We start from the raw sequence: 16,975 nt of genomic DNA on the forward strand, positions 1-16,975 counted from the left end.
TAGAGTTGAGCGGTTCCTATAAGGCCACATAATCCATCGATGATCCAACGGTGGGATCCTCCACTAGATGGGGAATAGAGTGGGTAACAAACTCCCAAAGATCAAAGGTATCAAGGATACACTCCACCTTACACGACCAAAGCGAGCAGTTGAAACCATCAAGCCGGTCTTCTTTAGGCAAAGGGAGTATTGGCACCTATATAGAGGGTGACATGAATGGCATATGAAGGCCAGCAAAACGGGTTTTCTATGAAACATGAAGAGAACGGGGAGGAGAGGGATCCTGTTCAAACGGGTTAGGTGATCTCCAGTCTTCATGTGAACTAGCACGAAAATCTCTCCATCTCTCAAAGAAAGGAATAGAGACATCCTCTGAGTCAGCAAAGAACTGGTGATAAGACATCTTCAATATCCTGCAAGACGCCCACAAAAAATCTGCGTTTTGGCGGTAGACAGCCCCAAAATAGGAGAAAATGGCTACATGATCACAAGAAATTCGATGTAGAGGGTTCGCCTAGAGCAGATAGACTATCACCTGCACAAGGACTATGTGTGTTTGCTGAGGAGAGTTGTCCCCTAACCAAGGAACACTGCATTTGCAGCAGAGGACTGTCATCTGACTAAGGAAGCATGTCACCTCCGGCAGGAGCGAAAGTGGGCAGCAAAACAGGTACCTAACACAAGAAAAGCAGACGCCTTCAAGCAAAAAGCTGTGTTTTCAGCAAAATGCTGATGTGGCAAGGCCACTTGGCGGTCTGGATGGTCTCCTCCGTGAGAGGTCAACTCTATGTCTCTTAGGCAATGAAACCATGCTCATATACCATATGAGAGTGCGCAATAGAAGAAGGAACTTGAACACAAAGGAAGGAAGAGAGACAATCTGCAAGAAAAGAAGAAAAGAAACTTGCACTGAACAAGGAACAAATGCTGAATACAGGAGGACTGATCAATCCCTACACGCAGCCCACAGCGTCAATGAGGGCACCAAATCCCGCTAATGTTGACGGCAGCACCAAAGACCGAGAAAGATGACAAAGTCAAAGTGTGCACCTATCAAAGAGGAAGAAAACTAAATGAGATCGTTGACTACCAAGTGGAAAATGACTATAAATAGCCAAATATCCCAAAAACTAGCCGACCTAAAACCTGGGGCCAAAATATGGCCGACCAACATTTAATGCTGGTAAAAATACCAAAAATGCTCAAAAAAATCCCGAAAAGGGTGTACAACATCTGGCACGTGAGGCAAGCTAAAGAATGCAAAAATTGCTCGGGAAATGCACATAAAATCCCAACTGAAGGAGATGCATTGAAATGCAATAAACTGAGTGCGCTAAAATGAGCTACCTCCTCCATCAAAACAAGTGATAGACAGGTTAGAGCTCCTAAAGTCCTCATCTAAACTGAGGCTCACAGGCAGGAGATAACAAGGTATGACAAACATGATTGCTAACAAGAACAAGATAAAAGAAAAAGAATTTAAAATTTGGAAGATTTTATGGAGATAGATAGAGGTGAAAACAAGTGACTTCATTTCATACAGCTCAGTAGAGCAATCAGCCTGTAACACATCTCATAGATCTTATAGATATGCCCAGGACACACTTGGGACGATAGCCCAACACAAACTGAGAGACTATGGCTTAGTATACATACTAATACATGAATAATCTCTACTGAACATAATCCAAAAACTTTAGGTAACACTTCAATCTCATGCATACATCAATCTATTGATGGAATGTGATAGGTGACACCACCATAGAAAAGACATGAATTGAAATGCATAAATCCCTGTAAATACCTTCTATGGGCCTTCAAAAGCATTTCAACCCTGTATTACAATTTTATTATAGCAGTAAAACATAGTAAAATTGCTATCCCAATCCAAGAGAAACTCTATCTTTGTTGTCTATACTATGTCTACCAAAGGTAGAGATCAAGAATCAAGCGGCAAAACTCAAGAGAAGCCTTGTTTGAGCATCAAATCACCATTTTCAGCTTGCCGCCCTATTCTTGACTGCTATTCACAACCCAAAACAATCCACATGAAGAGCATAAACCCATCACAACTCCTCTTTGATGATCAAGGAACGTTTCCCTAATGTTCGGCACCAAGAATTAAGTGAGAGACTGGCTCCAAGACCTTGTAAGAGATAAAGATCTTCAAGGATAGTTTGCTACCTTCTCTTCCCCTATTTTCCTCTATTCCAAAAATAGCCCCAATATTCTTCTCTCTCTTCTCCAATGCATGAGTCTCCAGTCCAGTTACTTTCTTTGGCTCTTTTCCCCCACCTTTCCCTTGTGTCCTCTACCAATTAGCATGCCATCGCCACCTTTGTGGCCACATTGGACAATAGTTGCCTAATTAGTCCTCTTGGTGCCCCTAAATCTGCGATGAATGGTCTTCTTGATCTCATGCTTCATTCTCGACCACATAGCCCACAAAGCAAATCACTTAAGTGCATAGAAACATGAAATGGCCGGAGTGGCCCCCCAACACGCGGCATCGCCGTCCCCGGCACGAAGCCGTCATGGGACGCATTGCAAGTCGATAGAACGTTCTCTGTCCCATTTCAGACAAGGACCGCGTTCTCTGCTGCGTTCCCTATCTGAAACGGGACAGGGAAGGCCACGTGGCACCCACTTACCTTCGGCCGGCCACTGCTCCCACCCACGACGTCTACGACTTTGCGCGTTTGCTCCTGCCTGATCGTCTACCCCACGTGTTTCCTGCCTACAACTCCTGCCCGATCGTCTACCCGTTTCTACCCCCCGTTACCAGTCTACATGGCGCCTGTCCTTGTTCTCTCGTTGGTGGCCAGCCGCCAATCCCCCCATCTCCTCCCGCCTCCAACCTCTCTTCTTTCTTCTTCCTTCTTCCTTCTCTTCACTTCTCCCTTCTCTTCTTCCTTCTTCCTTGAACCTTCTCCCTTCTCTTCTTTCTTCTCTTCTCTTATTCCCTGGACCTTCTCTCCTTTTCCCTTCTCTCTTGATTCTTGACTCTTGAGCCTTCTCCCTTCTCTCGAGACTTGAGTTCTCACTTCTCTCAAGCCATTTATATTTCAATTTTCAACCTGAAATGGCTTCATCTTCCCACCCCGCTCGTCGGACTGGTGGTCGAGAAAGAAGGCCTGATGATTAGTCATGGTGGAAAGAAGTAAATGCTGACCGCCCATTGAGTGGTGGAGGATCTTGACCATGGACTTGCAAGCTTTGCCCATACAAGCGAACTAGTGGAGCAAACAAGGTAATCCATTGAGCCGAGCATTTGTATTTCAAATTTTTATTGATTTTAATTTTCAAAGTTACTTAAATATTAGAATATGAAATACCAATCGCCACTTGTTCCATTTTATGCATAATCACGTCCCGAGCTCATCTCCTACATGAGCCAAATTCAAAGGTACAGTTTTGTCCAAATGTGACCTTGGAGAAGCAAAGGGAGCTTCGTGACCGTATAAGCAGGTCAACAAGCTTATCTTGCATCTAGACCACAACATGTTACAGTTAACCCTGCAACTTTTGTAACACCATCCCCATCAAATGTGTCTAGAGCATGGTCAGTATCAAGAAGTGCTACCTCCATACCTACTGCAGACATTGCATCAGCCATGACATCAACAGCGTCACATGTTGCGCATAGACAAAGCACACTTGATGCTAGTTGGGATCCCAAGAAGAAGGAAGAAGTGGATATATCAGTGGCACGTTTTATTATCATGACCACATTCAATTTCGTGCAACTAAGTCAGAGTATTTTAAATTGATATGTAAGAAGATTGGTGAGTATGGACCTTCGTATGTACCTCCATCATCAGAAACCTTACGCACCACTTTGCTCGACAAGGAAAAGCGCCTTGTTGAGCAGGCAGCAATGACTAGAAAGAGCCTGTGGGCTAAAAATGGAGTTTCCTTCATTGCTGATGGTTGGCGTGATACACGCAAGCAATCCATTCATGGTATGGTTGCTTATTCTCATGGGGAAATGTATTTCATATCTTCACATGATGCATTGGGGTCAAGAAAGTCGGTAGATGTACTTGCAACAAAGTAGGTTACAGGTATTGAGCTTATTGGCCCAGAGCATGTTGTGGGATTTGTTGCAGATGGAGAGCCCGCAAATAGGGCGCAGGTGCTATTATCCAGGGATATTATCCGCATATCACAGTTTCATATTGTATGGCTCATTGCTTGAACAACCTACTAAAGGATATTGGTAATTTGTCATGGATTGCACCTGTCATAGAGCAAGGAGCTTAAATGGTTAGCTGTGTTTTGAATCACCAGTTTCTTCGCCATCACTTCTCTTTGCGGTCAAAGAAGACACTTTTAAAATACTCTGATACCAGATTTGCCTTTAACTTCTTGATGCTAGGCAGATTAAGAGAATGCAGTGATGCCTTGAGGCAGTTATTTCTTAGTGATGAGTTCACCTCATCAACATTGGCAAATACTCCTATAGGTATCTTATGCTTGGAGAAAGCAAATAACTCCACTTTTTGGGATGATGTAAAGCGGATAGATGCTATGGTGTCACCTATTATGCATTTATTGAGGGTTATGGATGTTGCAACCTTGCATTGGCAAGGTATATAAGGCTATGAATAGGCTGAATGAAAAGTTGTAGGAGTTGGCACCAAATGATGAGGCATATGAGGAGATACGCCATTTAGTTGTGACGAGGTGGAACTCCTATACCTCACCCATGCATGCGGCTGCATTTGTTGTGGATCCTGAGTTCCAAGGCAAAGGTCAAGAGAATGACACTGAGGTTATGGATGCATGGAGACTTATATTGTCTCGTCTAGTGCCTGATCATGGCACTAGACGAAAGATCACAGATCAGCTTTCATGTTATAGGACCTTTCGAGGTTCTTTTGGTTGTGGGGATGCACAGGAGGATTGCTGTAAGATTGGGGCAGCTTTGTGGTGGGAGAACTATGGTTCGGATGGTACTGAGTTGCAGCAACTAGCCATCCGTATTTCAAGTCAGTCAGTTAGCTCCTCTTGTTTGGAGCAATTGTGGAGTACATACGCTCACATTGCTTCAAAGAAAAGGAACCATCTTAGTGTGGAGAGGGCAAACGATCTAGTATTCGTTAGTGCTAATTTGAGGATGTTATGTAACAGTATGACAACAAAGTCCGATCCATTCACAGAGTGGGAGATGCAACAAGAAAAGGAGACACATGCTAATGTTGAGGAAGATAAAACAATTCATGGTACACATGATGATGAGGCTGGCACTTCAAGAGTAGCTAGAGTAGCCTCAGATCATGATGATGATCTTTGATTTAGTTTACTTATCATGAGTCTCATGATACATGACACATGTACATTGTATATGACATTATGATCATTGATGACAGTGTGACACTTGGGTTGTTGTGCCATGCCGATATTATATTTGTACTTGCAGTCTTGCACTTGCTTTTTGGGCTATTTTGGCATGCCGCATTTTGCTTCAGTCTAGAGATTAGACTTTATATTTGTAGTCTTTTTTGGGACGATGAGCATGTTCTTTCAGAGATTAAACTTCATATTTATAATCTTTTAAGTTTTTTGGCAATGGGACCATAGGCATGTTCTTTCAGCTTAGACTTTAAAGTTTAGTTCATTGTTCATTGTTTTATCATTTATGGCATATGTATTATGCATTTTTTAATTGAATAGCTTACCTCTTGAGCCTTGTAAGTTGCAATTCAATTTCTAATTAGTTTTAGAATGATGCATGATATCTTAAAGTTAAAACTTAAAATGATTTTCCTTGTGGATTATATACCTTGGTTTTAACACTCCAGAGTCCCCATGGATTATGAGTGAAATATTAAAAAATTTTCATGAATTTTAATTTTTTAAATGTTGTTCCCGTTCCCACGTCCCCGTTCCCTAGGTTTGGCGTCCCTGTTTCCGTTCCCCGTTTCATGTTTCTATGCTTAAGTGACTACTAATCACTACTCAAAGCCACACAGTCATTAACTCCCAAGACTCCACTTGACTAACTCCTATTGTCAAGACAAATGAGCAAGTTAGAGAAGTTCACTAACTAAGAAGTTTGTCACTTACCATTCAGCATGAACTCTTCCACAAAAAAATGCATATCCTGCTATCATACTCTATGTCAAAAATCCCTTAACATCGTCTTGACTCAAACTGAGGCTCATAGGCAAGAGATGACGGACAAGACACGTCTACTAACATGGGACTAACACTAATAGCAATAAGGCACCGACTAAGGAGGGGATCCACATACCAAAATCCACTGCACCAGTGGCCAACTACTAATGAACACGGACACTAAGGGTTAAAGCAACTGCCCTACTCCCTATTCAACTTGGCCATGACCTCCGATGGGCATAGGCAACAAGAGAATAAAGCTAGTTGGTGGGAATGAGGAAGGATATAATAGAATGTGTTGAGCAACAAAGGGTTAATTGACCTTAATTCCCTTTTTTAAGCTCATTGAACATTCCCACAACTCAAATATTGCATGTCCCAAAAGTGTTCATGCACCCACATTTAATTGCCCAAACTGCCTAGATGCCACCCTACAGAGTCAGTTGGCTCATGTGTTTATAAATAGGAATTTGTCCAACCACCTTGCACATCCCAAATCCCATACTCCTAAAATTGCTGCACCCTCACCCTTGCTGCCCACCTAAAGGTGATTTCCCACCTGCTACGAACTAGCTGCCATGACTCCAAACAGCTGTGTTTTGCCGATTAGCACACCACCCTGCTGCCTCGAACTGTTCCAAATGCTGGCAACCAGTTTGCAGCCCCTATCCAGCATTTCCAACATCAGATCTGCAATGTTTTGCTGCTGGTCTGACTACCCAAGCTAATGTCATCATCAGGACATGGTGCATGCTGCGTTTTTCATCAATTTGTGCTACTGCCCGATTCCCAGATCATCCGAGCACCTGCATTTCCCTGCAAAGGTTGCGTTTGCTACTATTCACTTCTTTAGGACCACTACAACTGTGTTTTCTTCCTCTCCAACTACGCTAGCATCCTCTGTCATCGGAGCTTTGATGGTGTGCTGCTTCCAGATCATCTAGAGGCTATCTCCAACAACTCCCTCCCCTCAAACCGCTCCTAGAAAGACAGCGGTTTGAGTTCTTCTCCACTCTTTGGACACACACACATATAATTCAGTTCATTGAGTTATAACTTATTCCTTCACTCCACACTTTTGTGTTTTGTGTTTTCTTGAGTTTCTATCTGAGTTCAATTATTTTAGTCGAGTTCATAAACACTCCGTGCTTTCACTGCAAACCCCAAGGTGTTTTCCTCATAGGATGCCACAACAAGCTCTATTTATAGAGGATTTATGGGCATTTGTCCTACTGTTCAAAAACAAAGCCCTTTATTTTTGGTACTTGCTTTCTATTGCTTTTTGGGGCTGTTTTAAGGAGAACAACATAGGCATTAATCTATGTTAATTTTAGATTAATGAATGCCTAATTTTAGTAGCTCAACAATCTTGTCATGTGCTGATTGTATCTCATGGATCATTGCTAATGGATCCCTTATCCTGTTTTATTGCATCTCTGCTGTTCATTGGTTGTCATGCGTATTGTTCTTTTGCTTCCATTGTGCTGTTTTGAAAAAATGGACTCGCTAGAGACCAACGAGCTTGAGAAAGGTGATGCACTATCCTGGAAGAACCCCCTACTGCCTGCATGTGATGCTGTTGGACTGGCTCATGACTTGCTGCCAGCATGATATGTGTTCCCCTCTACCTAGACCTGCAGGGGCTATTGTTGGCCCCACATGACTTGCACATGATGTTGCAGCTTTGCGCATAGGCACGCACAAAACCCCCCCCCCCCCCTCTCTCTCTCTCTCTCTCTCTCTCTCTCTCTCTCTCTCTCTCTCTCTCTCTCTCTCTCTATATATATATATATATATATATATATATATATATATATATATATATATATATATATATATATATATATATATATATATATATATATATATCAGAGGAAAATATTGGCCCACGTCTCTATAACACTACAAGGGGCTATGAGTAAAAAGACTCAAGAATCAGGATTCAGCATGGATAAGAGTCAAGAGGATTCATTTAAGCACCTTAAGTAAGGGATGTAGAGTACTAGTTATTTAGCACATTTTGACCTTCAGCCAAAGGTACAGAGATAAAGACCATTTGGTAATCAACATGGATGAGAGCCAAGAGGACTCATTTGAGCACCTCAAGTAAGGGACGTAGAGTCTTAGATAACTAATCAAACTTTGACCTTCAGCCAAAGGTACAGAAATAAAGACCATTTGGCTTGGAGGACGATGTAAGACCAGCCTCTAGCAATGGTCAGCTCCCAGCTAGAGCTCCAAACAGACACTGCCGGTTGGCACCGAGACCAAATGCAAGCAGGTTGGAAGCAAGTCATGATACAACTTCATACAAGCATGAACATTCTTTACAAATCCAGAAGAGAAAAAGTATAGTTCTATGTGAATATTGTACTAGGTGTGAATGGAAGGAACCATGCTCTAGGTGGTGTCATAGTCTAAAAGAGATGCTTCTTGTTATGGATTGGTTGTACTCTAAGACAAGGAGCAGAGGAACTGCAAAGTAACTGTGGTTGCTTCAATCACTTTTGCTGAAGAATTAACTAAGTATTCTGCATCCCTCGGTACATTATATGATCCATACAAAAAATTCAGTAAGTACTCTGCACCCCTCGTTAAAGTACAAACAGAAACTCCACGTGAAATGGCCATACCACTATTGGAACACAAACGGTACTAGTAATAACTCTGCTTGCGCCATAACTATGTTACAAAATGACTTGTAGGAGTTGAACAGCCCTATCTATTTAAGGTTTCTACACTAATGATTGCCTTCGCTCTAATACAAAGAGGCTCACAAAAACATAGGTATTGTTGACATAAATATTGCAATTAAGCACTGCAGGCGCATGGTACTAGGCATATGCTCAACTGGATTCTTTCTATCTGCAAGAATATTCTCAGGTACAGGTCACAAGCACATTCATTCTGGTTGAAATACATGCATTATGTCGTATACAATCCTCCTGTGTAGCTGTTAAAGTCTAGAAACGCGAGGTGAGAGGAAGATACAGTGATCTGCCATGTCGAAGGTGAAGAAGCCGGAGTCCACATAGCGCAGCATGGCATCTACTGCTTGCTGAGGATCAATTTTGCCCCAACCCCCACTGGTCTGCCACATGCCATTGATAATGCGGCATATCTCGAGCCGGTCATTCCCGTTCTGGACGACAGCCGTGCGCAAGTTCTCCTGGATAAGAGGCTCTCCACTTGCCTGTCCCTGGCTGGCGAAGATGGCCGCTGTGGAGCCATGGTAGGGGACCGACCGTCGTCTGCGCAAGGCGAAATTCCTCCCTGCGGTGCTCCTGGGCCCGGGAAACAGCCACCTAGGGTTTAAGTGACAGGTTAACAGTACAGACGCCATGGCTATGTGGCAGACAGAACAAGGAATCAACGGGCCACTGGCTGCTGCTAGAATGGAAAGCGAAAGTGTGGCCACGTTGGCTTCACGTCCACGTCAGCTGTTCCACAGTGCAAGCTCCACCAGCAGCAGCACGAACCCTTAAAGCTTAGAGCCATGTCACGCATACTACGACAAACTTAAACCAATAAAAGGAAGTGTGAAAGCACCACAGCCACCCACACATTGCGTACCAACAAGGAGAGGGTGTTTGAGACGAGAGAGAGCCATTTAGAGGAAAGAGAAAAAGGAGTTCAAGAGAGAGAACATGATTTTTACCAATCAATGATTGTCTAGTCTTAGGACTTCTTCAAGTTTAGGAGTATCACCATTTTTAGAGGCACTCTATAAACTTTCTAAAGTTCTAACACAAAGTTAAGAGTGGTCAAATGAACCAACCACGCGCTACAAAACTTAACTATGTACACTTGTGCAAGTGAAATTTACTTGGGCATGGCTTGGCTCTTACAATGCCACATGGCATCATGTGAAGCTACCGCACACATCTAGTAACTTGTGAGCGTCGTAACTTCACTTCATTTCCCAATGATCACATGCTTAAGATTGGTTTAAAGCCTGCTTCACTAGTTGATTGCAATTCGCATAGCAAATATCAAATCAAGTGTTATATAAGTCCACATTAATGTTACACACTATCACACCACTTTGGCTTGCTTCATAGCATGATGGTGTACTTTGTGTGCCATGTTCGATGGGTCCAAAAGTACACAGTTCACACAAGTGGTGCTCATAAATTTGAGCAAAATAGGATAGCTGAGTCATAATTCTTTTAAAAATCAAAACACTTATACTAAATAAACTCAAAAGAAAACATTAAAGCTTTGAATCTATTCCAAAAAGCACTAATAGACATATCTCATGATAGGTACATTCATCTAAAGGAAGGGTACCTTCTAGAGCCTAGCCCACCAACTTGCTAATGTAGCAATTGAGCTAGATGTCCTTCCATATCTACCTCTGTTAACCCTCAAACAACAAGGTGGAAAAGTCGAAAAATCTAAAGCAAAAGACAAGGCTAAGGAAAAAGTGAAACAGAATACGAAGGCATACGAGGAAGAATCTGGAAACACAAGAAGTGCAGAAAAGTCCTAAATCAAGGGAAAAAACGCACAAGAAAAAGTGTGAGTCTATACTTTTGTAAAAAAGTGCAAGGTACACCATGATTTATTTTAAGAGTGCCAGGCTCTCACCCGTGCAATTTGTAAAGGTGGTTGGGCGGCAGGAAGGAAGCTAGGAAGATAGAAGAGCAATGGGACAAAGGGCCTAGGCAACGACCGGCCACGTAAAAAAGGGGATAAAGCCCAAAAGGGATTTAAGGTTTTGTGTATAAAGCTGAAAAGTGAATGAGAAGCTCATTCTTGTGTGTGGCAAAAAGCTTCTTCTTCTTCTTACCTTCTTGCTTGTGCTTGAGAGAGGGAGTGAGTGAGTGTGAGGGAGTGAGGGAGTGAGTGTGTGAGAGTGAGAGATCGAGGAGAAGAAGCTCCCCATCTCCTCTCTTTATCTTCTTCTCTTCTCTACTCTTCTCTTGTCTCACGTGGCTATGAATGATGGAGCTTGTTGGAGAGGGATTGAGCTTGCTTGAGCTTGCCTCAAGGATCGTGGAGCTACCGACGTGCACGAGAGAGGAGGGTACTCAATCGAACATCAAGGTAAGCTCATTACACCCCATAGGTAGGGAGTGAGAGGTAGCCATGGCCGCCGCTCAACTTGAAATACTTGACCAATAAGTGGTTTGTAGGTCTCAGGGGTTGAGCTTGTAGCTCTCTTCATTTTGGTTCCATTGTCGAGACAGACAAAATCGAGCCTTGAGCGCTGCACACTTCGAATCGAGCATAGACTTAGGATTTTCAGCCCGAACCAGTGCTTGAGATAGATAGGAGATTTAGGTGGTTTGATCTTCGAAACAAGTAAGTATTTTGGTTTGTTGTTGAGTAGGTAAGTAGGTAAATCAACCTCAGCCATTGTTTTTTATTTTTGTTGCGCATTGGATAGGATGAGGACCAAGGAAATAGGGAAAACATAAGGGTTTTCTACTGCTGAAAACAAGCTAAAAACTCAATGCAAGTCCAATGGTATGTCTATATCATAAAATAAGGCATAGTCCCATGTAGACTTAACATAATGCAATGTTGTATGTTGCACTGTATTTAAATGTGGCTCTCCAAACCAATTCTGTAGTTTAAGTTTAGCCTAATGATCATCAAATAGATAAGGTTGCCCATGTTGGGGGTAAAGGAGTCTCTGCCTAGCCACTCGTGTATTACTACACTGATAGTACCCATGCCTGCACACTACAGGTGACGGGCACCCATCACCATCACTTTATTCTTTATTCTTTTAGTGACAGATGAATAAAGGAAAGGCCGGTGTGATTGTTGGAGTTCCCACATTGTGAGTCTCTCTCTCTCTTGCTCTTGCTCTCCCGCCATAGCTCTCAAGTGTAAGCTTCGATCCTTCTCACCTTTCAACTGGTATCAGAGCATGGTTGTTTGAGCATTCAAACTTGGCATGTGACTCCTTCAGCATTCATTCGAATCCCTACACCATTGGTTCTCACTCTTGGTAGCCATATCCGACTCCTTCAAGCTCCTCGGCTTCCCGAGCACCTACCTGGTCCATTTGGGCACCCTCAAGGCATTCCTTCAGAGGTATTGAAGTATTATTTTGAGTGTTTATTTTAGTTTGCAGGGTACAATAGGAAGGGGCAGCCATAGCTCCAACCATTGGAGCTCCCCCATTTCCTGTCTTGGCTCCTGCCTGATTAGGCTTGACAAGGCTTTGTGTAGGTCTTCTTTAGGCCCTACTTGAGCCCCCCTTCGCCCATTAATGGCACGTGGACCAACATCATACCTAGCAACATTAGCCCTATTTGGGCCATCTTGAAGTCTTGCAAAAAAATTATTTCTTACTTCAACCCTCCCTTGGCACTCATTGGCAGCTTGAAAATACTTCATTTGGCACTTGGGAACGCCCCATTGATGCTCGGCATTGGTGGTTTATCATTGGCATTGATTTGTGGATTGATTGGCCTCAGTCCAAGATTTTTTTGCATAGTCCATAGGCATGTACAAATAGTGTTACATCAGCAATTTATGTTTATGCTTGGATAGCATTGGCCATTTGATGCCTGATTGGTCCCAAATGGTCCCCGAATGTTAAGGGAATGTATGCCTATTGATTGGCCATCATTTGGAGCTGATTTAGTGGCCTACAATATTCAATTTTACATAGTAAATCACTGTTGTACACTCCAATGCTGAAGCTTATTTAGTCACTTTATGCTTTGCCTATTGGTCACGGGTGCTTCCCAGGTGTTTCATATGACTATTGGGATGCAAATGAAGGTTTGTAAATGCTTTGGATGGTTTAAAAATATATTTTGAGCCTTGTTTGAGCTCTATATTGGTTGTTATTTACTTGACATTGGTCTACATTGGCATGCTTTGTGACAGAGGTTATACCTATGGTCTATGTATGAACAGTTGGTACATGCTTGATGCTTATGTTACCTACACATGCTAGTTACATTGTTTGGACTTGAATGCTACTAGAGATTTGTTTGGGCTTGACTTTGGATATTTTGGAGCTTATTTTGGTCTTGCTTTGGCTCGTCAGAGATTGATTGGCATTATCTTCATGACATTGGGTGCTATCATTGGATACTTGACTACTCATATGCTCTGGATGTCTTACTGATGTATGATCTTGGATACTCCATCATTGGTACTCTTACATGCTTTGTTTGAGCTCATTTTCTTGACACTTACGGCTTTCGTGCCAGTGGGAGCGTCTTTGTACGCTTATCAGACATTGAGCAGTGCGGGTTATGTATATTGAGATTTTAGATCTTTGAGACCGAGATCTCCTCATGGATGATGTATGGTTGATATACCTTGGTCTGTGTAGATGTACTTGGACTGATTTGGCTTTGTTTCACTGAGCAGACACCAATTTGTGTCAGGTCTTGGCAATGGTATGTACGTTTTGCCCTGTTGATTGGGGGGTGTATCGACTTTTCTGACGGACTTTGTCTGACATGCTTGGGTGTTGGCTCATGCCAGTTTGACTTTTACATGCTTGTTTATGCCCGCATGATGCTGGTTTTGCATTGACAATCAGTGATTGACTTTGAATACTGGGTGTTGGCCTACTATCAGCTCTCATTGTACACTACTGTCATAAATTATAGTAAGCATATATCTCTGGACTGTCATGTATTTTTCATATTGAATCATCCTAGTTTGATGTACTTTTGGTGGTACTTGGTGGGAAACATCATTAAATACTCATTTCTTGCCGTTTTGCCTTGGTTTTGGTGGTTTTTTGGTCATTTTCTGTAGTTTACAGCAAGTAGTTTTGAACTGTCTACATTGTTTCAGCTTGCAGTATAGCACCTTCTTCCATTGACAGTGATATCTTCAACATCACTAAGCTTGATGGTATGAATTATGCCTATTGGAAGAGCCAAGTTTGGCAGGTATTGATGTAGAACACAGATAAAGCCACTAAGGTTGAGTGGGGAGCAGCATGAAACTATGACTAATGACGAATGGATGGAGCTTGATGAGTTATACAAGTCCACCCTCATCTTGTCTCTCAATGAACAAGTGCATTACAATGTGGTTGAGGAAGCACAAAGTGCTTGGCAGCTTTGGGATAAGATCAAAAACCTGTATGACAAGCAAAGTCTTGTAAGTCAAATGTATTGACTGAAACAACTTATGGATCTTTGCATGAAAGAGAATGTGACCATGTCAGCTCATTTGAGCGAGTTTCATGCTATTCTTAAGAACTTGGTTTTGCAGGGCATTGATTTTAAAGAGGATGTCACTTCGTTGTTCTTGCTTGGAACTCTTAATGAGTCTTGGGATGTATTCCGCACTGCCTTATGCGCTTCGCCACCACTCTGAAGTTATCTAATGTTGAGATCTCTCTTTTGCAGGAAGAGATAAACTGTAAGAATTTGGATGCCTCTCATGTGTCTTATGCTTTTACAGTTAGAGGTTGATATGATGGAAATGCAAAGAATGACCGTGGTAATGACCGTGGACGGGATTCGTAGAAATCTCGGTCCAAGTCGCGTAGTAAGTCTTGTGGGAGAAATGCAAATCTAACTTGTCATCATTGTGGGAAGAACGGCCACATAAGGCCACAATGTCATGAATTGCGCAATGAAAGGTGCAAAGACACGGGGAAAGAGAAAGTGTAGGAAAAGTCTTCTGATCGCAGCATAATACCTGCTAAGTCAAGTGTTAAAATTGAAGAGATTAATGTTATGTAGCCCAAGGATAGTGATGGGAATTATATCTAGTACTTCGCAGATGATAGAGATACACTCTATGTATGCACAATGTTGGCTCTTGGACTCAGGTGTGTTCTTTCATATGATACCTTGCTGAGAGTGGTTCCATTCATACCATTCTATTTTAGGTTTTGTGTACTTGGGTGATGACAGGTCCCTTGAGATTATTGGCATTGGTAACGTTAGGCTGCAATTTTCTTTTGGCAGCAGTTTTGTTATACACGATGTACGTCATGTACTTGCAATGATACGTAGTCTCATGTCCATTGGACAGCTTGATGACGTAGGATATCATGTATCTTTTGGAGGCTTTGCATGGAAGATTACTCATGGCATGCTTGTGCTTGCGAGAGGTGCCAAGGATGGCAGCCTCTATCCCTTAGTTGTTTCTGGATCTATCGTTGATCATGCTTTGTCTATGGAGTCATTACCTCATGTATCTCTTTGGCATGCTTGTTTGGGGCACATGTCTGTTAAGGGAATGAAAATGCTTTCTGGTTTGTAGTACTTACCACCCCTTTACTATTCTCATTTTGATTCTTGTGATCATTGTCTTTATAGCAGGCAGACTAGGTCTACGCATAAGAAGTCTGGTATGTCACGCATGAGTGAGCCCTTAGCTTTGGTTCATTTTGATGTCTGTGGGCCCATGCCCTATAAGTCTATGGGTGGTGTGAAGTATTTTGTTACTTTCATAGATGATTTTTCACGTAAAGTATGGGCTTATCCTATAAAGTAGAAGTCCGATGTATTGGCAGTTTTTCAGAGATGGCCTGCTTTGGTAGAAAACCAGTCTGGGCATAGGTTGAAATGCCTAAGGACAGATAATGGTGGTGAGTATGTCTCACGTGATTTTGAGCAGTTATGTGATGAGAGGGGTATTAAGCATTAGTTGACCACCCCCTACACCCCTCCCCAGAATGGTAGGGTTGAGCAGATGAATAGGACCATCCAGGAGAGGGTTCACAGTATGCTTAGCCATGTAGGTCTACCCTAGTACTTTTGGGCTGAGGTGGTTATGACTGCTGTGCATATCATTAATAGATATAGATGCCCCCCTGACAGATTTCAGCCCTCGATACATTATGTCTTGGTTACAGATATAAGAGAGCCTTTCACTTATGATGAGGCTATGCATAGGGGTGACAGTCACTCTTGGGAGAGGGCTATGAAGTCTGAGATAGACTCCTTGCATAAGAATGAGACTTGGGATTTGGTTTCCTTCCTAGTGGTAAGAAGGCTTTGCCATGCAAATGGGTGTACAAGTTGAAGAGTACCCCTAGACACCCCAAGCTGGCTTATAAGGCAAGACTTTCTCCTAAGGGTTATTGTCCTATACTTTACCCTTGCCATTTTCTTTGCACTTGTCTTTGTGCACTTTATGGCATTATGACCAAATATGCCCCGCTTTCCCAAGTAGTGACATGTCAATGAGGACTTACGACCATGGGACTTAGTACGAGTCTGTCCACATGATTGAGAGTGATACTATTGAGAGTCTCTCCCATGGCGATCATTATCACTCCTACCATTATTACCTCTAATTGTCAAAGCATGAAAGATGTGGGAAGCATCGATATCCTTTTTCTCCTCATTCAAGAGTGCACCCTCTACATCTTGCAATTTTAACCCATTAGTAGGTATGTTAGCACACATAGTAGTACAAAAGGTATTCCATGTTTCAGAGAGTGTAATTAAGAGGAACAAGGGAAGAAGAGTGCCCTTGAATTCAATCTCCTACAAAGACAAATGACTAATAATGGAATGAAACTCATTTAAGTGAGTTGACATAGAAGTGTCCTCCTTCATGTGAAGATCCATGAGTTGCTTCAGCGAGACCGCCGCTGTCATACATCTGAGAAGTGAGGCTCTACTTGTCATAGACATTGCGAATCTTTTTCCATAATTTCCATGTGGATTGCCATCAGAGATAACATTATAGAACACATACTTAGAGAGGGATAATATGATGGTGGATTTACATAGCTCATCTAATTCAGACCAATTCTCTACATCAATAAGTTCGAGCTTGACACCCTTATGTTTCAAAGGCCTAACTTACATTTTCTATACTAAAACTTACCAAATTTGGGTCTTCCAGTAGTTGTAGTTAGTACCACCCAACTTGTCAATATTAAAGATAGTACTATTAC

General features: G+C 42.3%; 1 protein-coding gene across 2 annotated transcripts in view; it reads right to left on the minus strand.

Annotated features, from left to right (window-relative positions):
- Window positions 1-9,626, minus strand: part of LOC148013138 (uncharacterized) — a 57,918-nt gene extending 48,292 nt beyond the window's left edge. The window contains exon 1 of one of the 2 annotated variants that reach the window (XM_087668081.1): window positions 9,112-9,626. In XM_087668081.1, coding sequence (XP_087524207.1) covers window positions 9,112-9,463 — 352 coding nt within the window. In that variant the 5' untranslated portion in view covers window positions 9,464-9,626. The remainder of the gene's footprint in view (window positions 1-9,111) is intronic. The other variant, XM_087668079.1, reaches the window with a different exon arrangement.
- Between the last annotated feature and the right edge of the window lie 7,349 nt (window positions 9,627-16,975).

This window comes from Lygodium microphyllum, chromosome 26 (genome assembly GCF_053477565.2).
Source record: "Lygodium microphyllum isolate KBCC chromosome 26, Lygodium_microphyllum_v1.1.10, whole genome shotgun sequence".
Lineage (NCBI taxonomy): Eukaryota > Viridiplantae > Streptophyta > Polypodiopsida > Schizaeales > Lygodiaceae > Lygodium > Lygodium microphyllum.